At 41.4% G+C, this 26237-nt stretch overlaps 2 protein-coding genes across 4 annotated transcripts in view; both read left to right on the forward strand.

The window, feature by feature from the left end:
- Nucleotides 1-407: 407 nt before the first annotated feature.
- Nucleotides 408-9126, forward strand: LOC135905746 (uncharacterized). The gene is made up of 4 exons (XM_065436763.1): nt 408-705; nt 2199-2267; nt 3029-3140; nt 6180-9126. Exons 1-4 carry the CDS (start codon nt 555-557, stop codon nt 6283-6285), a joined length of 438 nt encoding a protein of 145 aa, XP_065292835.1. The 5' UTR covers nt 408-554; the 3' UTR covers nt 6286-9126.
- An 8623-nt stretch (nt 9127-17749) lies between these two features.
- LOC135905747 (pre-mRNA-splicing factor 38B) overlaps nt 17750-26237 on the forward strand; it is a 52166-nt gene continuing 43678 nt past the window's right edge. The window contains exons 1-5 of one of the 3 annotated variants that reach the window (XM_065436764.2): nt 17750-17908; nt 18106-18297; nt 18550-18618; nt 22842-22856; nt 22963-23114. In XM_065436764.2, coding sequence (XP_065292836.1) covers nt 18121-18297; nt 18550-18618; nt 22842-22856; nt 22963-23114 — 413 coding nt within the window. In that variant the 5' untranslated portion in view covers nt 17750-17908; nt 18106-18120. Of the gene's footprint in view, nt 17934-18105; nt 18298-18549; nt 18619-22841; nt 22857-22962; nt 23115-26237 lie in introns of all 3 variants that reach the window. The other 2 variants (XM_065436765.2, XM_065436766.2) reach the window with 2 other exon arrangements.

Here is a 26237-nt window from a genome sequence, read left to right on the forward strand (position 1 = left end):
GTTCGTTACTGGAAAGGACCGAGCTCGCCGCGTTAAAGAAAAGAAATGCGGACAAGACAGATGACGATTATCGTTGTGTGCCAAATACTGCCAACTGTTTTTAGAGTGTAAGAGTGTTGTTGTGTGGCAAGAACAACCCAAAGGGTATAATTTTGTTTTGGAGTGTAAGAGTGTGGGTGGTCGGACCACCCGCGTGCTTTGCAATGGTTGATCGACAAGTGGAACTTCACAAAAGGCCTCTGTTAGCAACACATTATTTTAAGTTGTGAATATTCAAAAAATTATCCTGCGTACACTACACACAACGCGTACTTTAAGAAAAAAAAAACACACACACACGCCAACGAACGAATGAAATAGCATAGCCAGGTAACGGATGCTTAAAATGCTTTGGTTTTGGCTCTGGCTCTGGCTTATAGCAGTATACAAACGGGACGCTTTCGTTGCTCTCGTCGGTCGCACGGCGTATTTTTCTGGCGGTGTCTTTCCGTGCTTAAGACGTATAACAATGTAGTTAATGTGACTGGAGATCTTAGTGCATAAGGTTGGCAAGGATGCCTCATAAAAGGTCGCCAGATATCAATGACAGCTGCGATATCGTGAATTCGAGTTTCTCAGACCGTGCGAGTCGCTACGTCCCACTTGCCGGACTACTGGTGGTAGTTCTGCTCATATTCGTCCACGCTGTCGTCTATTTAAGTAAAGGTGACATTTTGCTTTTCTACGTATTGATGTTGTGAGACTACTCATATGAGATGCGACTACGTGCAACAGATTTTATCTAAGTAGTCGAGAGCGGACGGCATGCTTGTTTTCACTTGAGCCTGCGACGATGGTGCACTGTTGGTACGAACTCCTCAGCTCTCTAAATTTGAAACGCGTTTAGCTTTAAACCTCGCTCTAATATGCGTGTTTCGTGTAAGTGTTGCGTTTCGTTGATTAAATTCGTTGTACTCATTACACCAGAAATTTGCCTGCTAAGTACAGTGCGTTACTACGTCAACACCGGGAGACCAGCATGCTACGAGTATTTCTCTTCGGTTAGACTTATCTGAGCGCATCTATGCGTAAACGTGTGCCAAGCTTAACCCTTTCAGGCGCCAATTAAATCTGTTGATTTAGAACTTACTTTTGCCGAATTTCTTACATCTTCAGAATAATAAGAAGCATACACCTGCACAATAGATAGATAATTTTCAATACTTTAGCGAGTTTTGTAAAGTTTACAGAATATGGATTCCATGCGAAAACTCACTGCAGGAACATCAGATATGAGAACAACTATTTCATGTCTATAAGGCTCTTAAAGCACCTATCCGGCCACTTGAAAGTTATGCCCGATGCAACACATTGTCAAAAGCAATGACAGAAGTGAACCAGTTGTATACAATAACGAGAAGAAAGGGGGTTAACCGAGGGGCCCGATTTTTATTAATCATATCATGAGAAGCCAACAAAGACACCAAAGAAAACATCGGGGAAATTACTTGTACTTACTAATTGAATTAAAGAAATAAATTGATGGCAATGAAAGTGGATGAAAAAACTACTTGCCGCGGGTGGGGGACGATGCCACGTCTTCGCATTACACGTGCGATGTTCTTTTATTGCCGTCGCACCTTTCACTGCCATTACTTTATCATTTCTTTAATTCAATTAGTAAGTACAAGTAATTTTCCCTATGTTTTCCTTGGTGTCTTTGTTTGCTGGCCTCTCATGAGTTGTGTATAATGACATACTCACACCGAGCAAAAATACCCACGCATCTACATTCTTACTTGTTCGTCTAAAACATTTTGTGTATGATATTCAAACTTGCAGCACGATTACAAACAGAAGTGTTTCAAGCTGCAGGCAACACATTTTAGATATTGTTACTTACATCAATGCTTTTGCTGTTGATGCACAATCTTGATGTACACAATGGTGTAAACAGCACTTAAAAGGGTGAATGAAAATTATCTCCAGTACTAGTAAAAGCATATTTTTTTACATGCTTGTATTGCTAACATAGATGGTTTTGAATAGTGATACATATTGTTCAATGTGTGCGACCTACATCAGGCAGGTAACTAGCCTGCCCCATGAACTTGAAGGCTTAAGTTTGGCTCCAGCTAATGATACTACATACTTGTATACTTGGAACAATGGAAAATCTCATCTTATGCATGCTTGGTATTTTCCTATTATTTTTCTAGAAAATGGTCTTCGAGCTCACAACATCTACTCATACTTGGAAGAGCTGGTAAATTCAATTGCATCTGCAGGTAATAGTCAACAGTGTTTTTTCATTAATATTATAATAGTAAAGGTTAGTGATGGTAACTCTCGTCTTTTTGTATAGTAATAGTTTTCTTAGAGATTGGGTAATATAATGCTTAGTCTAATACCTAGCTTTGCTTTCTTGCTCTTTGTGCATGTGGCACTTCTAAGTGTTCAGATTATGAAGTGTTGTTTGTGTAAACTAATGAACCAAATATCCAGTTCCCATTTCCACCAGTATGTAAATGTCCGAGTGCAACTCAGTAGTTCACACTTATTGAGAACTGGTGCCATACTTCGGGATGATAACTTTTGGGAATCGCTTTTTATTTGCATTGATTGGTTAGACTACCGAAGATTTATATATATATATATATATATATATATATATATATATATAAACTAGAGGAAAGGGGGTTAACTGAGGGGCCCGATTTTTATTAGTCATATCATAAGAAGCCAACAAATGTTGGCTTGTTATGTTTGTTGGCTTCTTATGACATGACTAATGTATATATATATATATATGACTAATAAAAATTGGGCCCCTCGGTTAACCCCTTTTCCTCTAGTTTATATATATATATATATATTTGTGGGCAAGTGGACCACAATAAAGCATTGAAATGTATAGTTTATCACTTTGCAGTTTAGCTGAGCATTCATCGTAAGATATTACTTCCATGCTGGGTAATCATGAAGAAAGCATTTATTTTTTCTGTATTAAATAAGCTTTTGTCTTTACTTTTGTGCCATGAACTCGCAGATCAGTTTTGGAGAGCTACTTTATATGGAATTGGAATTCTTGTCGCAACATTTATGATGGTTCTCTACAACAGTAGAATCCCTGGAATTGAGCCACCACTGCCGTGGGACAGGTGAGTGTGTTAATATAATCTATATTTCCATCATCTCAATAATAAAATCAAGAGTAGCACATAAAAAAAAAGGACAGTTATCTATAAGGTCTCCTTCTTTCGGTAACATTGTAGTTGTTCATCCTATAATAACATCCAACCAACTTTTCATGGAAATTATTTCGTTCCACATTGGTTTTCAATAATTGTAGTCCTTAGACAGGACAAAATTTCAGCTAGAGTTTCCTTCTTGAATAACTTAGCTGGCTTCCTTTGTAGCGTGCAGTTGCAGTTAGGTAGGCATTGTGTTTTCCTTTTATGGGTGTTTTGTGTGTGTGTGTGTGTGTGTGTGTGTGTGTGTGTGTGTGTGTGTGTGTGTGTGTGTGTGTGTGTGTGTGTGTGCGCGCGCGCACGCGTGTGCATTTAAATATATATGTTATGTGAAACCATATCATTGTTTAATAAACGGAAAATGAGAAATCCACCCAAACATAGGTAATTGCTGCAAAGGAAACCCATACAGGTTCCTTGAAAGAAAAGTGTCGCAGTTTAAGAAAAATTTCTCCTGGTCCGGGACTCTAACACGGGACCACCACCTTTCCGGGGCAGCTGCTCTAACATCTGAGCTAACCAGTTGGCTAGCAGATGGCAGGGCAAAGTTGAATTTATCAACAACTCGAAGCAAGGGCAAGAGTTTAACGTAATAGTTCTGCAGAAACCCGCAAGGTGGAGATGAGTAATTTAATGCAATTGATTTTAATTACCTTAAACATAGCTAATTAGCTATGTTAGGGTGGATGACTCATTTTTCCTTTATTAATTAGTTCTCTCCACCTTGCCACTTTCTGCAGAACTATTACGTCAAACTCTTGCCTTTGCTTCGAGTTGTTCATAAATTTGACTTCGCCCTGCCATCTGCTGGCCTCCTGGTTAGCTCAGATGGTAGAGCAGCTGTCCCGGAAAGGCAGTGGTCCCGGGTTCAAGTCCCGGACGAATTTTTCCTTAACTGCGAGGCTTTTTTTTTTTTCAAGGGACCCATATGGATTTCCTTTGTAGCAATTAGCTACATTTGGGTGGATGTCTCATTTTCCCTTTATTAATAATTTCTCCCCAACTTGCGGGTTTCCCCATAACTATTATGTCATATCATTGTTTGCATAATGGACCGTCTCCATAACTATAAAGCTAGCTTTCCCATGAGGCAATTGGCTGAGCTACTAACAGCGGGCCAGTTTTCTTTCAACCGGCTCATACAAGCACAATTTACTTGTCGCATGACATTGAAAATGCGCTTGACACTCTCATGATCAAGCCATGCACGAGAGGCAAGCTCCCAACATGTGCAGCTAGCACTTTGTCTTTGTTTGCACCATGACTGGTGTTGCTCTTTGTTGGGTACATGTGCAATGTAGAGAAGTACATTTGACAATTAGGAAAGGGGCTTATTCACCAAGTAACTCAGTGCAAAAATGACAGCGACAAGGATGAAACAGGCAATGGGACAACGCTTGTCCATTGTGGTTACAAAGTAACCGATCTAGAATATGAGAATTTCGTGGACTCAATATTAAAAAAGTTAAAGTTTTAAAGCTTGAGGAAGAGTGTGTTTATGGGAAGTTTTGCTGCAAGATAGAAAAAAATTCACTGAGACTTTCCAGCTGCTCAGTCGAGCATACAAAGGTGACTGCATGAGTCGAACACAGTGCTATGAATGGCACAAGAAATCAGAACGTTAGTCAGTGATCATGCCACACCTAGACAACCTTTGCCATCAACAGATAACAGCCATGTTGAAGAGGTTCGATAGGTTCTTGTCTGACCATCTGAGTTTCTAATGTGGAATTAGTGTGCAATCCTGCCACGAAAGCTTGACTGAAAAAATTTGGACATGTAACTTCAATGCAAAGTTCATGCCTCATTTGTTCACTGACGTGAAAACAGTACTGAGCCTCAGTTAGAAGCTTCCAGTACAGATGGTACTGAAAGGTTTTTGCTAACAATGATCACCGGGCACAACACATGAATTTTTGCCTATCACATTGTGAGGCCAGGCTGCAATCACAGTGGGTGAATAAAGACTCTCCTTAGCCATAAAAAGTAAGACTGAGTCTACCGATCAAGGTGATGTTACTTGCGTTTTTTTTGCTACAAAGGCATTGTTCAATTTGAATATGTGGCAAAAGGCAGTGATCAACGAAAAGTTGTACCTCGGCATCCTTTGGTTTTAAAGATACTGTGTGCTGGAATGGAGCTGAGTTGCCAAGAGCCCAGACACTGATGCACCATGACAATGCAACAGCTCATGCCTCACCTTTTGTTCGCAGCTATTTTGCCAAGCATCACACATAACCATTGTTCCTCGCCCATTTATTACCATGATAGCTCCCACAGGCTTCTTGTTTCTACAGCATAAATGAACCATGAAGGGGCACCTATTTAAATGAACAGAGGACATTCAAGAAAACTCATCAGAACTATGTCATATCTCAGAAAAGGAGTTTCAGGAGGCTTTCCAAGAATGGAAGAGCCACTGGGATCAACGCGTTACAACGGGAAGGAACTATATAACAAAGGCAGTGGTGTCTAAAGTATTGTTAAACAGAGTAAATTTTTCATATAAAAAATTTGGTTTCTTTTTGAGCAGGCCTCATGTCTTGTGCTGTAATTGCACATTACATAAATGCATCATCAACCAGTTGACAAAACTTGCATGCTTCTTCCTTCACATGAAAGTATAATGGAACAACTCCTTTTGTTCTGCCTGTCTCATTACTCTACCTTTCGTAAAGGTGTTTGGCATATTACATGTAATGCACATGCATTTGCATTTCGCTCTTTGTTTTAAGCTTGTGTTTTAATTGCTTGAAATTATTTATTCATTCATTTGTTATTGTACAGTATACAACTGCGGCTGGTACTTTGCACACAAAATAAATTTATCAATAAGTGATCCACTGTGGTCATAGTCATCTGTGTGAGATGTTTTCTATTTTCTACTATAGTTGCCTTTTTTCTCTGTCTTGCCTTTCTTTTCTTATGTTGCATTGTCTTATTTTGCAGCACTGACGGCCCTGTCATCACTGTGTCATATGCAATGTGTCCCTTAATGGGCCTGCTGACATTTGTGTACTGCCTTAAGCCTGATCTTTTTACCTGGACTTCGTAGTCATAAATCCAGTCCACGGTATCTTGTATATCAGATAGTACAAATTTTGGGGCACCAATGTACTTGCGCAACCATAACTAAGTTTCAAAAAAATATCTTCATACAATTTGTGCATATGGAATGCCATCCTTCCTAACAACCTTCACAAAACCGGGAAATTTGATTGTTATAACCATCTGTTTTTGTATGCAGCCAGATTTCATACACCTTGAATATATAATATAATAGGGAAAGCCCATTGCTATAATAACCTTCAGCAATTGCACGTATTATCATAAAATGACTGCACTGCCTGCCTCTAATAAATAACAGATCACAGTGTACATGTTATTCCATGCAGCTGATTAAATCTTTCTTGCAGTTCATAGCCCTAAATGGCATAAAGTATAGTGTATACCAAGGCTGCACAACTCAAAACCAGCAAGGGCCAAAACCAGCTTCTCTGGTAGCCATATGGGCTGTACTTTAGTGGGAGGCTTTGCATGTTTTACTTGCAGAAAGACTCTGTTTGGTGTCATCATGCTCGTTGCTGTCCATTTGAACATGGAATTCACCTCTTTGTTAAAGTCCTCAAAGAGAGCGTATCCACATAGGCATAGGTGCTTCTTGAGACACCAGTTTCAGGACATTGTTAGTCACATCTCTGTGTTTGTTCTTAGCAACATTCCCATACTATCGGAGGGGATGCTCCTTTTTCATGCCTTTTACTCTCTGGTAAAGAGTGTTGCTAGATGGAGTTCAACTTGCATTGTATAGTCAATCTTGCACACACACCCAACAAAAGCATCTGTTTGCAAGTGCTACCGCCCACAATCATACAATTGAAAAATATTGGAAAACTGCATGTTTGATCCAACTATGTATGCTTTGCCAATAATACAGTCTTGCTGTTGGTAACTTCGCGAACACATTCAGTGGCCGTGCGTCTTATCTGCTTTATCAAAAGATCTTACACTCCCACGCCATTTTTGTTTTAATGTGCTTTGCACCAAGAACTGTTCATGTCATGTAGTTCTCCTGAATGTTCGTGGCGTGTATCAAGTTGGGCAACAAACTTGTTTTTTTTTTATTATGTGCTCCTGCTCTGATTGAAGAACCGGCACACCATGTGAGTCTCTCGGCCACAGACCGCTAAAAATTCACTATCGTATGTTGTGCAGCCCTGCTGTGTGCAGTCTTTGACATTAGTAGAGCTATACATGTAATTGATGAGCAGAGCTCTTTAAATTCAAGATGAGTGAAAGACATCAGTAAAAAAATGTGATGTTTTAATTTTGTGCAATTACTTGTATGTTGAATGGTTTGAAACAGAATCAATCGCTAAGGCACAGCCACCCAACAGAGGATAGTTATACCAAATTATAGCACAAGGTTTTCATGACCAGTAAATAGTATTGAAGGAGTGAATTACTCTCACTTCTTTTTGAGTTGAAAGCTTTGTAATAGAGCTGACATACCAATTAAGTGCATGAATTCGTTTATATATTGCGAAAAATGTGTTATGGGGTATTGTTTCTTCCTTTCAACCCTTTGTGTGTCAATTTTGTAATAATCCTTACAGCATTGCTGTTGAAGTCACACTATAGTCAGGGACAACTCAGGAATGCAGGAAAGATTCCTCCCAAAAACCAATGATGCACCTGCCTTAGATCCCTCTCCATTTTAAGCAATAGTTCCTTTACAAATCTATGAGCATAAAGAAAAGCTGCCCTAGTTGTTCAGCAGTGGAGAGCAGGCTGCAGTCATGCACCACACACACAAGCAGCCAAAATTTCCCTGTGTGAAGATGCAGAAGACAGCTTGCAGCAAAAGCAGGTCACTTCAATAGGGGTTTCGACTGACCGCCTGTACAAAGTACCCCTCGCCAGCACCATCCCCTTGCCGAGAAACACCACAAATGCCCAGCTGATCCCTTCACAGATGTAGGTGTCACTCGCAACTGATAAACAAGTTCCTTCTTCTGGGTAAAGGGTTTCACAAGAATGGATTGCTTGAGAGAGAGAATAAACATTTTTATTGGGTGAATGCGACAAGCAAAGGCAGGGACTAAGATACTGAGGCGTCTCATACTTTACAGAACAAAGGAACGACAACACATGGTAGTGCAAACAAACAAAAGGGAATTTATTTTACCTTGTATACAGTAATCCGGCTAGCTGAGCCAACCATTACAAAGCAAATGGAACACGCTGAGGAATAGAGGGTGCTCGACTCGCCATGCAAGGATATCAGGCAAATAGATTAGCTCCATGTCAAACATTCATGCCAAAGTCGTCCGCAGGTGAAGTCTTGCAAATGGAAAGGTGTCTACGGGTCAATCCTGCGGAGCACACCGTTGAGTGTGTTCAGTCCACACACAACGATGACGATGTCCCGCAACCATAGAGGAGGAAAGAAGTTCCTCTTGCACACGAGTATCCATGCCATCAGGTGGTGGTAGCATTGGAACACAGGTGGCATCTCGTACTACTGTGCAACTACACCGATTTCTGGCACTGCATGTGCTATGCGTGGAAGCCAGATTGCAGGAGACACAACAGGGGACGTGAGAGTCAAGTCTCCCCACAATACAAAAATGATGATGGAGAGGGAGAAAGAAGCTAGGTGATTTGCTAGAATATTTATACACATCTCCTTTGAATGGCACTTGCCGCTGCATTCTAGACCTGTTACTGGCCATAGCTACAGTGACATGCTTACATGACAGCATGTTATGTTTCTTCTTTAGGGCCCTCTTGTTGGCTCATCACTGTGTTTCGATACTTTACAAACTTTGATCTCTTTTTGTTGCACAAGGTTTACTTCTGTATTATTTCTGAAAATAAAAGCCACTATTCACCAGTTCCCTTGTACTGGAGGATTGATCATGTTCCTGTGGGAATGAACAGGCAAGGCACAATCGTACATGAGTGGTCTGTATTTCTTGGAGTAGGTTAAAGGGAGGTCCAGAACTGAGTACATCTTCTGTGACTTCAAAGTGGGGACAAGCAGTAAAATGTCAGTTGCCATCTCTGCCAATGGCAGCATAAATGACCTCACATGCATCATTGCTAATGTGCTCGTGCGAACGTTCTATGCATAGCACATAGTGCACCTGACGTACTCTGGTACCACAAAGCTAACTTGCTTGAGTGGGGAGTGTTCCAGTAATTAAGACATGGCAGCTTCAGCAAAAGGTGTTTCAGGACTGCGTTTAAGATTCAGTAAGTGTAATGACAGGTTCATAAAGTGAGCAGAAGATGCCACTCTATATTGGCACACATAACTTCAAGTGAACAAACCAAAGCCATGTTTCTTCTTTCTTTCTTTTGCAAGTTTGTAGGTATACTGTCCGCTGATTTCTTTTGGGATAAAGGCACAGTCACTCGTAACTCAGAAATTTAAAATACAGATGTATCTAGATTTGTTTTTTCAATTAGAACGTCGTGATCTAATATGTGTAAAAATATCCACGTTTCTCATGTAAATAGATTGTTCTATAGTTATTTTAGAGCTTCTTCACATAAATTTATTTGAGTTCTGCCAGAATTTAGGACTGAAAATAGAAAATATATCTTTTCCACTATAGTAGGTGATTTGGTCAAGTTTTGTGTAACTTTTCTGTCATTTGCTTTTTGCTGAAACGCAAAACATACCAATTATTTAAGAAAAATATGGCTGCTACTCTCGGTAGTTATTTAGAGTATATCTAGATATGTAACGACTTACCAAAGTCAGCTACTTCTACTTTTTGTCCTAATGCCATACAGGACCAATCTTCTGAACACTAATTTCAGCACCTTAGTACATGAAAATAAGAACTGAAATCCTGCACTGTAGAGTGTATACCAGATCCAAAGAAAATGCATCTCATTGCTTACTGTGACCTGTATAAACTGCTCTTTATATTTGCTGTGTTTAAACTTTGGTGTTTACTGTCACTTTTATTTTTATTTTTAATCGCAGTACTCACAATTTCATCTTATGTGACCACGAATTGGCTGTTTTGACTTCTACTTTAGATTCGCAGCTTGTGGTGCTGTCAAGCTATGTACAATGCAGCTCTCATCTGCCTTGATTTTAGTGGTAACGTTTGCTAAAATCCTTGTCAGTTTGCTACAGAAATGCTACGAGGGTATTAGTAATATACTGCTGTGCCAACATTTCATAACAAATCTTGTTGCCCGGGTTTAGACTTCTTGGATTTAAGTGTTATTTTTTATGAAGTTCACTATTTCTATACTTTCCTGAAGGAGGAGCTTAACTGTGGTAGTTCTTGATGCAAATTTGATCAATTTATGCTGTCCCTGTGATATTGCTGTCACATTTGTGCCAGCAAATAGTTGTATGGAATTACCTAAGCCCTTCATTTCTGTCAGATAAGCTACTGCTTCTCATAAGCTTGCTAAGCTTGTGAGAATGTGGGGAAAGTTTTTGATGCCTAGGCCATACAGTTGGAGGGTTGGTCCAAGTGGAAAAGTGTGCACTGCAAGATAAAAGCATTTCTTAATAAGTCATTCTGATAAGAGTTTTGAAGTTGTTTTTGAAAGCTCTCATGTTATTTAATGACATGACTGTACTTTAGTATTCTTCACTATACAGCAGAAGTGCAGTGAAGCTTACAGAATGGAAGATTGACTCGTAGTGGAGGTTGTTTTTAGAAATGTAACTGGTAATAAAGTCATTGCCAGTAGGCACAAAAAGGTAAGTAAGTTGTATTGCCCAGGAATGAAAGGTCTTGTTTCACTTATCAATCTTGTGTAGTGTGCTTTTCAGCGCAGCAGAATGGGCTTGTCCTTATTGTATTCGGAGCACTTCACTACATCATCTCTCATAGCCCCAGTGTTGCTTTTGGTCATTAAATCCATTAATCACATTCAATCAAAACATGCCACAACGCTGTACAATGTGTATGACACAGTCATTTTTCTGGTTCCTTGCTGACCTGCATTTCTAGATATGGTTTCTTGCTTGTACTGTTCAGTGCATAAATAATGGAAAGACTTGATGCAGGCAGTGCCTTGTGTAATTCGCACATAAACAAGCACCACGCTCTGGTAAGAAAAATGTCCATTTCTTTTTTCAGCTTGCCATACTTTAATGAACACACTGAGCTGTGCTGCTAGCCAGCGATATAAACATTGTTTGCAGCTACTGCTCACCATACATTTTGACTTCATATGAGACTATGGATACAGGCAAAAACAGACTGATGGTGCCATCTGGTTTCAGTTGCATAAATTGGTCACTGCAAAATGTCTGCATTAAAATTTGCATGTGGTTGTTTGCACTTCCTCATAATTCTACCCATATAAGGGGGAATTGCATATATTGTTGCTCTTTAGATTTAAAGCCCCTATTTCTACTGCGAGCGGAGCTGCATTAAATTGGCAGCCTCCATAAGTTGTTTGCTTTGCTCTCTGCATGATGTATCAGTTCTTGCAAAGCTTCCTCCTGCAAGACTAACTTGTGCGCAAGCATGCTTACAAGAATAAACAAAATTTTGGCACTGTTTCCTGTGTTTGTCATCACCCCATTCTATCTGCAGAGACAGCAGGACTTCAGAAATTAGAACTAGTGGCTTAGACTTCCTAAGTGTGGTAAACTACTTTCAGCACACACCAGCATAGCAGTCAGCACTTCAGATAGCTGCTACTTTGAAATTCAGCTGACATTTGTGGATGGGGTGCAAGTCTGAGAAAGTGAGAAAAGTAATTGTTTAGTATTGAGTGTGAGAGTTCATGCCATGGCACCCAGCACATGAGTAATGTTAATAGCATGTAAAGTTGGATCATGTGCTGCCCGGTTGTCATCTGTGCCACCTGGTGCTTAGTTTTCCACTGTTCAGGCCCACAGTTCTGGCTGGTTATCGTTGTTACTGCTTTGTAATTAGAGGGACTTTTTGTTTGATCTGTATATTTTCAGGCTGTGTGAGAAAGTATATACATACATATATATTTTTTTCATATACAATTATGTGAAACTTGGCTCTGCATACTCCACACAACAGCTATAGTCCATAAATTGCCAAACAGACTATGGTCTTCAGGGAAGCTGGAATGTGTTATGCTAGAGCGGCCCACTAGTTGCATGCTGTGACGCCAGGCAATATGCTTCAAAATCAGAAAATTTTCCTCACTTTTAGCACAGATAAGCAGCCATGTTCTACAAATGCCCATGTATATCATCATGTGTCTTTGATAATATGTGATATACACCAGTCATTTGGTGCAGACAGTGAGTGAAAGTAGGTGCATTACAGTGCACTGGCGTCACTTCACTCAGTAACAAGACAAGACTGAATGCAAAGGCTCATCCAAGTCAGCTCGTCAGCTCATTAGCTCGAAAGATGTCCCATAATGTGAAAAATACAAATGCCTATTCTCAGTCATACGGCGTTTCAAAGCCAGCTTCCAAAATGCACCTGGCACATGCTCTACTCTTGATCGCCTGACAACGTTACGTACAGCAAAGTTTCTTGCTGGGTGAGATGGTACATACTTGTAAATGAACTGGGAAACCAATGAAAAAGACAACTACACAAGGGAGGAACTGAGCAGGACGAGCGCTGAAGTTTCTGTGGAAGTTTATTCAAAAATAACCATAATTGTAAGTCCAACACTTGTCCACTTCCATTGTGTAGCACCTCTTGTTTTGCTAGTTTTCCTGTTCATTTACAAGCTTTACATATACTTCAATTCTGCACATATTATCTGCAAATGGTTAAGTATTGCATTCGAGCTGCAGTTCTGAAAACTACGATGGGACAGGTGCAAGAAAACATTTAAACTTTTATGAAATGGGTCAAATTTAACAGCTACACACGATAAAACGTGCAAAGGAATTCTGGAGTCTGGTGAACAGATCTTCTCGCACAGCCAAGCACCACTGCAGCTGGCAGCACACTCCAACATAGCGAATGAACCCGACCAGGTGCTAGATAGTGCCATTTTTCCATGATGACTGCACCTTTAGATTAAGCACGTGTTTGAAATAATGTTAATATATTATGATGTTTTAATCTGTGCTTTCTCTCTAGAACAACATTGAGGGCATACTGTGGCATCCTCTCTTGGAAGTGCCAGCACCGGCATCAAAAGTAGGGTTACAGATTTCTTTATCTCCATGCAGCACTTCATCTGCTCTTGTACATGCTAAAATAATAGGTCATAATCACAACAAAAATGTTTGCATGTGAAACAGGTTGCATACACATTTGGACACTACTCTTTAGGCTTACAATGCAACATTGTCCTGACAACACCAAGTCGTCGGGACAGCTTTACAGAACTAAAGCCCCTCCACTTATGTGCCACCGCCGCTTTTGCTGCGTAGTGCCAACTTTTGATGCACATCTCTGTTCCCTGATTCGTCGTTCACAGCAGACCCACTTCTGGGGTTCCTGCTTTCACTGCTGTTGCATGCTTGACCCTCTACAGTTACTTCAAAATATTTCAAAATACCTTACAGGACCCATGAGGAGCATAAGGGGGGCATCACTGCAATACAGTTGTACATGTGAATACCACAAAGATGAGTAGAAATAATCATTGCAAAGCAGGATTACAAATGCAGAGACGCGGTAGCAAAGAAACCATCAGATAAATCTTATCCCGCACATTGCTCGTGCACATAATCAAACATTATGAAAAAAAGTAGTTTAAATGAAGCATGACAAGGACGAAAAAAGCAATACTAACAATACTCAGATAAACAGAAACTGCAGCTCAAAGTAGTGTACAAAACATCTGATAAATTTTACCACACAAATTGCTCACACGCATACGAATTAAGCGTAGTTTAAAGCATGAAAGAGGAGAAAAAAAATCTGCATGGCGTTACATAGATATACAGAACATGGTATACAGTATGGCACATTTTTAGGACAGAAACTGCAGGTTCAGGAGTTGTATAAATTTAGCTGAAAAGATATGAAAAAATGTTCATTGATTTTAACATGAAAGGATACCCTTTCATGGGAAAATTTTTTTTGTACGCAGTACAGAAATCTACATGTTTGTTTTGTGTTTTTTCACAAGTCAGTGTCACGAATGTTTCATGTAAAAATTTCAGATATCTTCAAGTAAAACTTGTGGAAGTACTCCAGTGGGAAGTATTTCTTCCACTGCCCAATAGGTGCACTAAAGAAAAAAAAAAGTGTTTTATTATTCTAGAAACCACAGGTGGTACAAAGCAAGAAAAAAGACGGAATGTTCTTTTTTTTCTCCCATACTGGCTGAAGCAACTAAATGTCTGCACCAAGTAGCATAGCGCAGCCCTTGCAAGGCACTACCCTGGAAAATGTACCACATCCGCTTCTCTGCTGCCTTCAGGCTGCAGTGCCAGAACATATTTCAACAAAACACTTGCAGCAAATTTCAAATTAATTATGCATTTTTGTTGCTGAAAATTTTTTTATTAGCTTATATGTACCTTCTGAAGCCAGAACTCATGTGAAGCAATCAGCATCATTGATTGCTGCAGAATGCTGCAGAACTGTTTTTGTGACACAGAAGGCACCAATGCAATTTTTTTTTACATAGTTTCTGTAAGATGGCGATGTATTCCTGTGGTGGGAATGATGCTTCCCAGAGCCTTGCTAGACGAATATAGCAGGTGGAAAAGTACACTTCCCATTGCCTGCGTAAGGATTAATACCATCTGTGCATTGCATGCACTCCATCCTCGCACTGAGGTGTGGGCAAGCAGTACTGTCGGAGCAGTACGGTCTAGTGGACCTACAGCTTTCCTGAAAGGCAAACAGCTGCTACTGCTATTTGAAATACCTTAGCATATCATTTATACAACTAAGATCAACATTGTTCCATTGGTGGCAATAGTGAGAGTCGCAGCAAGTGCATCTCATGCGCATTTGCTGTGAATTTTAACATGATTCATGACTCAACTGTTCTTCTTGTGCATTACATCAAAAAGACTTGCAGGTTTCTAAAAGCTAAGATATTTACGGCCCAGTGTCATGAACAAGCTGTCATATACAGCACATTACAAAAATTAATGGTCAACTGATCCATTTGTTCTCTTCAACTCATTACTGTTTTTTCCAGGTGCTATGGATATCATACATGTTTTATTGCCAAAACAGTAATGAACAGATTTTCTGCCACTTGCTTATTCTTGAAGGGATGCCTCATATGAGCCCTGCTGAAAGGCTCTGCCATATTAGAAATAGGTATTCTGTGCTAATACTGTGAGTAAAGGAGCACTTTTGCCTAGGCAGAATGAGCACAGTGCAGAAGACGAGGACATAGAAAGAAAGTCACACATAATACTGACTGAACAACGTTTACTAATGATAGTGCTGTGCATGTCTGTCTGTGTCGCCATCTTCTGCATTGTGCTCATTAATTTTGCCATATACCAACTCGCCCAAGCCTCTATCCTTATGAGCCTTTGCCTAACTTCTTTAATCTTTACCCCCCTTTGTAAATAACTTTTTGTGAGCTGCATAATGTGTGGTAAGGCTAATGTGCACATATTCGCAATATTCATCTCATGCCATCTATGGATGGGTTCTAATTTATGTGCAAAACATTTCTTGAGAAAAAGTTTGCTTAAATAACGGGCATGCCATTCGTGAATTGGAAGTACTCAGCTGGCCGCGTTAAAGAAAGAAAATGCAGACAAGACAGATGACGATTATTGTTGTGTGGCAAAAGGGTATAATTTTGCTTAAGAGTGTATACTCACAAACCGCACTCTAAATAAACTATTGACTACTTCAAGATCATTTAACGACAATAACAATCGCAAATGACAATCGCTTGAAATCAATAATAAATTCCTGGATGCTGGCCAAAACATGCAGTACTCGAGAGTCGAAGCTCTACTTGAAAGGATCATAGGAATTGTCAGACACTGGTCAATTTTTCTAAAGGGAATTTTAAAGATTATTTTTCTCATTATAGTAAAGCAGTGGCACAACAAAGAGAAGGGATCTATTGTTTCCTCCTCATTACAGAAAATGCAAAGGGGGAATGCCTCAAACCACACATGTATAGGTAAAGTTCAGAGAGGGAATCCAGCAGCATAATTTGGTGAAGGATACTTCAAGCCTGCGTGTATTGAATGGTTCACTATGTCGGGAATATAGAAGGAGTCGATAAGTTAACGTGGGGTTAGGCAATGCTTACTTAACAGTGCATGTGCAAAATCTAACTGCAGTTAAATACCCTTGTTACCGGTTCCCTAAATTAATTGAATAGATTGCAAATGAACAGAAACTATAGAGAAAGCAATATGATAAAGGTCCTGTTACTAGACACAGAAAGAAAGAAACACACAGATAGAGATTTTGTGACAGTAGCAGCCGTAGTATTTAAAGCATTTAATTTGTGCAGGTTGATGATTAATTATATGAACTCTGCCAAAAAAATGTCCAAGATCTGGCAATTGAAAAGAAAAGGGCCAATCAAGTTTGGAACAAAAAAATTCCAACGCCCGATTTTTCTTCACAGTGTCATGCGCCAGTTGCAATGACGTTTGTTGAAAGTTATTGTCGTTAAATGATCTTGAAGTAGTCAATAGTCCATTTAGAGTGCGGTTTGTGAGTATACACTCTTAATCAAAATTACACCCTTTTGCCACACAACATTAATTGTCATCTGTCTTGTTTGCATTTTCTTTCTTTAACGCGGCGAGCTCGGTACTTCCGATTCACGAACAGCATGCCCATTATTAGCATGACAGAGCATTCTCGACAGGAAAGTAGCGAGTGTAGCATTTTCAAGGAAGGAAACTCAAGCAAGACAGATCACGATTATTGTTGTGTGGCAATTAGACACCCCGAAGGGTGTACATTTGCTTACACTATAAAACGTTTACACCCTTTGGTGTATATTTGCCACACAACGATAATCGCCATCTGTCTTGCCCGTATTTCCTTTCTTGAAAACTCTGCTCTCGTTGCTTTCCTGTCGAGAATGCTCTGTCATGCTGATAGCGCACATTCCGTTTGTGACTTGTAAGTACCAGTCTCGCAGCGTTAAAGAAATATGGCCAAGACAGATAACGATTATTGTTGTGGGACAAGATAGGCCCCAAAGGGTGTAAATTTTTCTAAAAGTGCTCTTAGAAATATTTACACCCTTTTGGGCTTATCTTGTCCCACAACAATAATAATCTGTCTTGCCCGAGTTTCCTTTCTTCAAAGCTCGGCGCTCGCTACTTTCCTTTCGAGAAACTGCGTCACACTGCATACGCGCATGCCGTTCGTGACTGGGAAGTACCGGGCTCACAGCGTTAAAGAACGGAAACGCGGGCAAGACAGACGCGTGAATGTGTGGTTTTACAACTTTTTCCGGATGAACCAGAGGCGTGGATGCCAAGAACTTTATTTAAATCTGCGGAGCAAAAAATTTCACATTCTAGCAAAATTTTCATGAAATTGTTTACAAATTGTTAGAATAAAAGCGAAGGCCACTGGAGGCGGCGAACAGCAAAACGTTGGCCAACAGGGGGATGTTTTGCGTTGAAAGCAACACTGTTCCTGATGTATCAACATCCGGATCCTCCATGGAGCAAGCCGAGCTAGTAGTCGAGCAGCTAACGTAGTACCCTAATGCTGCCTTGAATTGATGGTCGCGGCGACGTAAACGAACACTGTTGCTTGTGATTAAACCGTGCGGTATGTATGAGTCCATTTTGTCCAGGTAAACGTTGTTGAAGCTGACTTCAGCACAATTCGCGAAGTATGCTTATGTATGCGATTGTTCTATGTAGTTTTCTTTGCTAGCCCTAAACGTTTGGTTGTGAAAAACTGTTCGGTGACGAAAATTGTGTAACAGGCTGTCTGTTAATTTTAGTTCCTTTTACGTTTTGCAGGCTGAGCTCACTAGCATGGCTCCCGGTGGTCCTGCGGACAAAAAGAACAATGTCCTTCCGTTATGGGGCAACGACAAAACGATGAACCTGAATAACTTGATACTCACGAACATACTGTCGTCACCGTACTTCAAAGTAAACCTCTACAAGTTAAAGACATACCACGAAGTTGTGGACGAAATTTATTACAACGTAAGTTATGTTGTATTTGCAATCTGTTCACAATCGTCGAAATATTTTACGCGCTGTAATGGGAACCGTGATCTTTGCAGCATGATTGTTTTTTAGAGTCGGTGTGGCTACATTTGTTCATGCGTGATCATGAACAACTGTGGCCTTTTATGAGCTTCATAGTTTAAAGATAGCAGTAGACGATGTATTGCCTACGCATAGAATTTTAACCATAAGCTGCCCTTAATCTTGTTCATTGAAACTCGTACTTAGGTGCAGCACTTAGAGCCATGGGAAAAAGGAAGCCGAAAGACGTCGGGCCAGACTGGCATGTGTGGAGGGGTAAGATTGATGCCCATTTAATAGCCTGCATGCTTTCTCTCCGAAGCGGTGACATAGGTTTGCCGTTCTGATTGTGTGCAGATATTTTTCTGTATGCTTGACCTATTATATATGATGTTTTGCACAGTTATTATGCCAGCATTGCCGTTTGATGTTCATAAACACAGTGCAGGTCTAAGGTGTGTAGCCTTTGTTCTGCCTGTGCTGAGTTGTAGTGCTGTTTATGTACCAACTAGTGCCAGATATAGTGATAGGTTAATTGCAGTAATGTGTACTATTTATGTTTTGAAAACAAAGGATATAATTTTCTGTTTCATACTGTGCACAGACACTTAGTGGCATCATGGTGCAGGCATGCTTTGGTAACAGCCATTGCCTCTGTATTTTCTTTGTTGCAAAGCAACAACCAGCAGTAGGCAATGCACCATTGGGTTGTTATACAGTCCTAAATAATCTGATATTCAAAAGTACCTAATTTTTCATAAGCATATGTTGTCCATGAGCTAGGAAGTAGTTGGGCCAACTGCAGGTGCCATTTTTGGCTCAAAGCAGCGAAAGTCTTCTACGTAGTGTGGTCTTTGAGAGATGCATTCACTTTCAGTCAGTATGAATGGTGTGGCGGTAAATGATGCTGGGTATATAATTTAGGCAGATTGGTGTACCTTACTAATGAGAGTTGGAGGTTTGTCAGAATTATTCGTGTGGATTTTATATCGGTGGCAATAAATTTTTTAAGCAAGAGGTCAATAAAAAAATTATGTACCCTTAAGCATGTGAAATGACTGCATCATGATGTAGATGTCATCTCATGCCATCTCTATGCAATACTGGAGACGTCTGTACCATCAAGGAATAAAAGTGGTGACAATTAACCCATTGCAAAACCCTCAGATAGCTTCCCTGTACAGCAAGAACTTCTTTACTGTGGTGTTGTAGGCCATCCATGAGGCAGAAATTTTGTACATTGTGGCGTCTTCTGATGTGTAGTCACTCTGCAGGCTTCTGTATTAAGTATAAGTTTTATACAATCTTGCCAATTCCCTACTGTAGTGTGGGAAAATCAGTGTGCATCAGGTGCATGTACTGACCACGTGTAAACCTGCCTTGCACTAGAAGCAGCTGTTGTTGCATCAAATTTGGGCCTCAATTCCTTAATTATGCCATGGTTGGTAAGGAATTATCAATCAATAGTATCTGCCTTAAATATTTTGGAAATGGGCATGTACACCACGATGGACAAAAAAAGGTTTGCTTACAGTGGCTGACAGCACTGCAGCGAACTTTCCGTGCACCTGCAGATGGGCCCTAAGCGAGGGTACTTCCCATCCATAACTTATGTATGAAACTGAGAGCACATTGTACCACAGGCTGCTAGTGTAGTTCAAATATTAAGCAGGCAATGTCATTTCTCTCTTCAAACCGCAGCTAGACACTTAAAAAGAAAACATCAGCATCATTACTGTAATGTTGTTGCAGGCAGAAGTCATGGTAAATAAAAAAAAAATTGAGATTGATTAGTAACAAGCACTTTCCTGTCCAGGTTCCTGGGAGCCAGTACTGACAGATGATAGTGGCATTTGTTGGTATGAGCACTTCATGTGCTGAAGGACACGTTAACCGCAACTGACACAAGCAGATCGTAGCAAAAGGGTAATTGATTCCTTGAAATGGATGAGAAGGTTGAATATATGCAGGTCATACTGAAAGTAATGGCAACAGCTTTTCACAAATGATTATGCTGCATTACTTACCGCAAAAGGTTATCACTTTATTTAGTTCATTTTCTTCAAAGTTTCCATTTGTCTGCAGTCATTTTTCACGCAACGAAGCTAGAAAGTATCCCTCTGACAGAACTCTGTTCCAGCCTTCTATAGACAGTGACACACTGCTGCACTGATTCTCTGGCGTCTCGTATCGTTGGCCTCACAGTTGATCGTATTTCAAGTGGATACACAAGCGCCTCCCCTCCTATTCTGTCAGTTCCCTCCACTGTCGAGCTAGAAGTGTGAGGGCGTGCAATGAGCAACGACACTTCTACAATGTTAATGTATTGAACAGTATTTATTTTGCAGTAATCTAAGCTTACAATAATCTCCTGAACTGCATTGTGCCCTATTTTCTCACTAACATTCTTACTGTCTTGTGTGTCTTTTTTGATAACCGCATGAGTGGTCTCATTGTTGGCTTCAGTCGTGGCTTTCCATGGGTGACCGCTCTGAGGCTGATCTTCAATGCTTTTCTGACTACTTCAAAATGTGTGATCCTTTTTGGCACTCTGTTTGAGCCCATTCCCACTTCATGATATGCAATCTGAAGCCTCTTAGGAATTTCTGTGACTAAGATTTGCTCTGTCACCAGAAATTCTATCATTGACGACATGAGACATGTTTAGTGTACTGGTCAACGTTACTAGACTAGCTTCAGTTTTAAAACTCGGCGCCGTTGCGCGGAACCGCCACCCGCCCGCGCCTTCGTGGCGCTGCAGTCGCGCCCGGCTTCACTTCCTCATAACCTGGCTACGCGGGCGGGCCGGACTAAGCACGCGGTGCAGCGTTGGTGTATTCTGTGGTTCGTTGTTGGCGGCGAATTTCAGCAAGCATGTCATCCATAAAACTGTAGCCTTCGCCGAGTTTCTTAAGAATATCAACAGACGATGCTGACGTGCTGTGTACCTGGCTGCATAGGCCGCTATCGGAACGATGTCGACAGTTCGGCGCACCACTTTTTCTGTGCTACCAGCAATGCGACGCTTCGCTCGGCGTGAAACAGAGCGATTCCTCGTGCCGACCGGGAACTCACTGCGAAATCAACGGCACGCGCTCGTGCCACTGTTCCCGCGTTCGTCGTCGTCTTCCACAGCTGGCTGTGTGGCCGTTCATCTTTCCAGCGTAGAATTTCACTTCACTTCTGTCGTCGTTATCACCGTGGTCGTAATGGGGAGGCCGCGTTTACGGGGGTACGAGCCATTGCTTAAGGGAGTATGAGCCACTCATGGTCATACATAACGGAAATATTTAATTTTGAAGAAATTTAATTTCGAAGAATCACAAGCAGCAAATCGCAGGTGAAGGCTGCTAACCACGCCGCCGAGCAAACTCGAGACATCGAACGCAAGCGACAACTGCGGACATACAGTCAGTGAAGTCGTTCTCTCTCGCAGCCGATTGTGTGTGTAACCTCATAACTGAGAAATACTTTAATGAACCCTCGGGATTAACCCAGTGATAAACACAGGGGCTGCACGTTTCAGCTTCGCTGATTAAGCATCTTCACGGAATAAAAAATCCGACTTTTGTGTGTGTGGCTTGTGTGTACAAAGACCAACCTCATCTTTCTTTTTGTAGCGCTTCTTTGGCGTGGTGAGAAGCTTCGGTGGGGATGAAGATCATCCTACAATCACGCACTTTGGCCAGATATTCAGGCTCGTGAGCCAAAACTGCGCGAAACGTTAAGACGACAGGAAGAAACAACATTTAGAAACGCAGCTTCTGCGCTTCGCTGTATGCATTTCTTCCTTTCGTGCAGTTTACCCTTCTTTCAGTATTAACGAACTGGCGCGATAAATCTTATTGCTGTGGGTGGATACCGCTTTCTCGTGGTATCACTAATTCGGACAAGGGAGTACGCCGGCGAGCGTGAAACACTCGCAAACTGCCCGTCCGCACGAGCTCAAGGCTGTGACGAGGCGTCTGCAGTGGAGCCCGATGGAACAGCGTTGCCCTCTGGCGGCTGTCACAGAAGTGGCGACAGCGGCTGTAAGCGCGCGGGTGGGGAGTTTTACAACTGAAGCTACTCTAGTAACGTTGGTACTGGTGCCTAGATTCTGTACCCTCTTAATGCCAAATGGCCATCCATGATTGCAGGAAAGATGGCACCATGTACTATCAAATGCCCATTCTAGTGCACTTTCAGACTTGCTTACAAAAAATTGTTGGTCATTACTTTCAGTATGGCCTTCTCATGTAATAAGTCACCTTTTGATGTGAATTGTAGGGTAAGGGAATTTCATTTTTATGTCATTTAGTGAATTCATCAGCGAATCGGTCACCTAGATATGGACCAAGTCATTAATTTTGGAAGAAATCCAAGTTGAATTTAATTTGAGTTGCTTGCAGTTCAATTGAACTTTCTGCAAGCAAGCACTAGAGAAATGTTTTGCTGGACAAATGTGACTGATGTCCTACAGGACACAGCTTATTTGTGTTTATTCTTTTGCCTTATAGAGATCATCAGTACATGTAAGTTTTTATTGGTAACATTGAAATTTGCTTCTGTGCAAAGTTTAAAAGTGGTCAACAACCACAGATTAGTGTTGACTTGCTGAAAATTTTGTTTGTTACGCAGGTACGGGGGGTTGGAGCAGGGGGGATTGTCTCCACTGCATTCTGCATCCTCTACAAGCTCTTCACACTTAAGTTAACTCGCAAGCAGCTGGTTGGTCTCTTGAACCACTGCGATTCCCCTTACATCCGTGCACTGGGGTTCATGTACATCAGGTATGCTGTTTGTGAATTCTTTTGAGTAGTGTTCACATTTGTGACTGAGAAATTGGTATAGTCAGCCTGTAATGTTTTGTGTCTGTGTGTGTGTGTGTGTGTGTGTGTGTGTGTGTGTGTGTGTGCGCGCGCGCGCGCGTGTGTGTGTGTATGCAAATTTTGTTTTTCTTGGCATTTGTCTTGAAGACCAACTGCTGAGACATCTCGTTTGCACATCAGCATGTAACTAGGGGCTGAGAGAAACCTCCATCATAGCTGTTCATGGCATGAGACATGAGCATGTGAGTCGAAAGTAAATTGGTTTTAATGTTGCATTTTAGTGCCCATTCATTTCTATTTGAACAACAAGCAGACTTCAACTAACTGCTGTTACAGAATACAAATATTTAGGAGGCATCCTCACAAACAATTTATCCTGGAATGCACATGTTCATAAATCGGTACTCAAGGCTAGTCATACTGTAGACGTTCAATTCAAATTTTCAATCCAGCTCTGATCAAATGTAAAGAATCTTTGTTGCATGTCTAGCGTGTGTCCCTCTTTAGAATAGGCATGCAGTGTTTGAGACTCCTTCATGAAGTGGAACATTGACAATGAATGCATACAGTATCTGAGGGTCGAAGTGCTTTTCTCCTCATCCCCCAACTTTCGCATTGTGCTTAACTCAATCTTTGGGTTGGAACCACCGCCGCAATGGCAACATGGCGGACACTGCTAGTGTGCCGGAACTAATTTTCTGCTCAAACCGTGCTTCTCTCTCGCGGCATCAAGTCACCGTGCAAGCATACGTCGCAGGGATGCGCCCTGATTGGCCTCCCGAGTGGCAGCTGCCGGTGCCTTCTCCATCCAAGCTCTCTTCCGCTGAGCACTTCATCGCCGCGGCAGATGCTCACAGGCCCACAACAAATTGCCTGCATGGGACCTTTGCTCTTGCGACTCCTTGTTCTCGCGTTTGGTGGACCGCTACCCAGTTAGCCCTAGCGCAGCGCATGCGCATGCTTGATCGGTCTTGTAGGGAGCCTTTGCCCATAAGCACCTTGACTGTCACGCTGTGCTGTATCTTGGGTCAATAATCCCGTGTTTGTTGGTGATCTGGCCCTGGAGCCTTCTCTGCGCTGTATCATACAGTCGACGAAGCCTGTCGTAGCACCTTTGTGGGTCGCAGAGTGGAGGAGCATCATGCCTTTCCTGACCGTCGCTCGTACGGTAAGCCTTGTGCGAACCCATCTCTTGCAAGTTCAGAACAGCTTTCTGTGTATGAGGCACATAATAAGGTCATCTGTTATACTGTATACAAAAAGTTTACAGATTAAGATGAAAATATCTACTGCTTTCCTTATTATACAGTGAAACCTCGTTAAATCGCAGTTGGCCGGAGCTCGGAAAAAGTACGTACTAAACGGTAGTACTGTTTAACCGAAATAGCACAAGATCGCCCTCTTACCTGTCAAAAACTGAACATGGAACTTGGAGAGAATGCGATGAAAGGGTAAAAAACGTGGAGTATTTATTCACTTCGCGCGACAAAAGGGTTATTTTCGTTTGATGCTGCCGCGGCCTAGCAGTGACGACAGCGGCCTGAAACTTACTGAAACTGAGAGCCAGCTTATCAGCCAGCCCCCTCTTCTCAGCAAACACTTGCATGGCAGATTCCTCGTTGCCGTTACATATTCTTCGTGCACGCAGGCGGTAGGGCTGCAGAAGTCGCGGGGCGCCTTTTTCCTTGCGGGGTGCTGTTCTCGTCGCGATGATTGCATTCATGAGGCTGACGTAACGCACAGCTTCTGCCACTGTCAGGCCTGAATCGCCTGTGCTGACGCTTTCTGTGTCGTCCTCATCACTGTTGCTAGTCCACACTTCGGTAACAACAGAGGCAATTATGGTGAAAAACCGAACCTCGTAGCCAACATCGCTTTGCGGTCGCAGCAGCGCTGCCGAGCAACTTCGCATTCCAAATGCCACACACCGTAGTCAACAGCAGATCCCTTATGCGTGCCAGCGCCGACTTCTTTGTGTCATGTTTGACAGCATGAATGATGTCTTTTTCTGCTATGCTGAGCACTTGACGTCTTTTTTATCCGAACTTCGGCATGATGCGAGTCTTTGCTTGCATGATGCCACAATGCTCTTTGCCATGGTGCCAAAATGATGTTGATGTTGATGTGGCTTCACGCGCAAACGCCCAGGCGCTTGGAGGCCATTGTTCTAATCTCTGAGCCTTGTTGTACTGCCGGGTTGCCCGATGGAGACGACGCACCGCCGTGTTTGCGCGACGAAAAGTGGAAACACTACATGTCAATCGACACGTATGCAACAAGCTGGTACTATTCATGTGGATACAAAGCACATTAGTTTCTATGGCCGCTGAGTCGGGGATTTGACTTTACTACTTTTAAAACGAAACTACTGTTCAAGTGGGTACGGTGTAAAGAGATCTTACTGTATAAGGTGTTTAAGTCTCTTACAGTTCATTCATTAAGAATGCACATAGAAACCTATTTATGGCTCCTCACCCAGATAATTTAAAAGTACATCAATACATTTCAAATAAATAATTTTGAAACATGTATATTTTCAGATCAGCATATTCTCTTCCTTTTCTTGCTGCTGCTATTCATGTTTCTTTGTGTCTTGAATAATTAAATTCTGAACTGAACATCTAGCAACACTATTTTATTGTCATGTCATCAGGCCTTTAGGCCTCCAGAAACTTGTATTGTATCAACCAAACTTGTACTGTGTCGAAATCTGACAACTCCATCTAATCCACTGACACTTGTTTGTGTTTCCCTTTCCTTGGCACCCATCCTTTTACTATAATAAATTACTGGTTATCTATTTTCTGCATTATAGGATCTACCCGACTCCATTCCTTTCTATTAATCTCAACTAACATATTTGTCTGCTCTTGAACTAATCTATACTGCCATTGTTTGATCTCGTAATGTTACATCTGCAGGGTTTGTACACCTCCTTTAAAACTCTTAATTAAAAAAAAATAGATTCAAGTGCCATAAAACTCCTTGAAAATAAATGCCCGCCTTGATTTCTTGGAAAACTGGGTTTGTAGGCGACTTCTGAACATTCAAAGTAACAAATGATCCTATATACCGTATTTACTA

Source organism: Dermacentor albipictus, chromosome 1, assembly GCF_038994185.2.
Source record: "Dermacentor albipictus isolate Rhodes 1998 colony chromosome 1, USDA_Dalb.pri_finalv2, whole genome shotgun sequence".
Taxonomy (NCBI): domain Eukaryota; kingdom Metazoa; phylum Arthropoda; class Arachnida; order Ixodida; family Ixodidae; genus Dermacentor; species Dermacentor albipictus.

Excerpts from the sequence above, each read along its gene's own strand:
- LOC135905746 (XM_065436763.1), top strand. The coding sequence starts at position 555 with ATGCCTCATAAAAGGTCGCCAGATATCAATGACAGCTGCGATATCGTG. Across the intron at positions 706-2,198 it reads TGTCGTCTATTTAAGTAAAG|AAAATGGTCTTCGAGCTCAC; the intron begins GTGACATTTTGC and ends TTATTTTTCTAG. Across the intron at positions 2,268-3,028 it reads AAATTCAATTGCATCTGCAG|ATCAGTTTTGGAGAGCTACT; the intron begins GTAATAGTCAAC and ends ATGAACTCGCAG.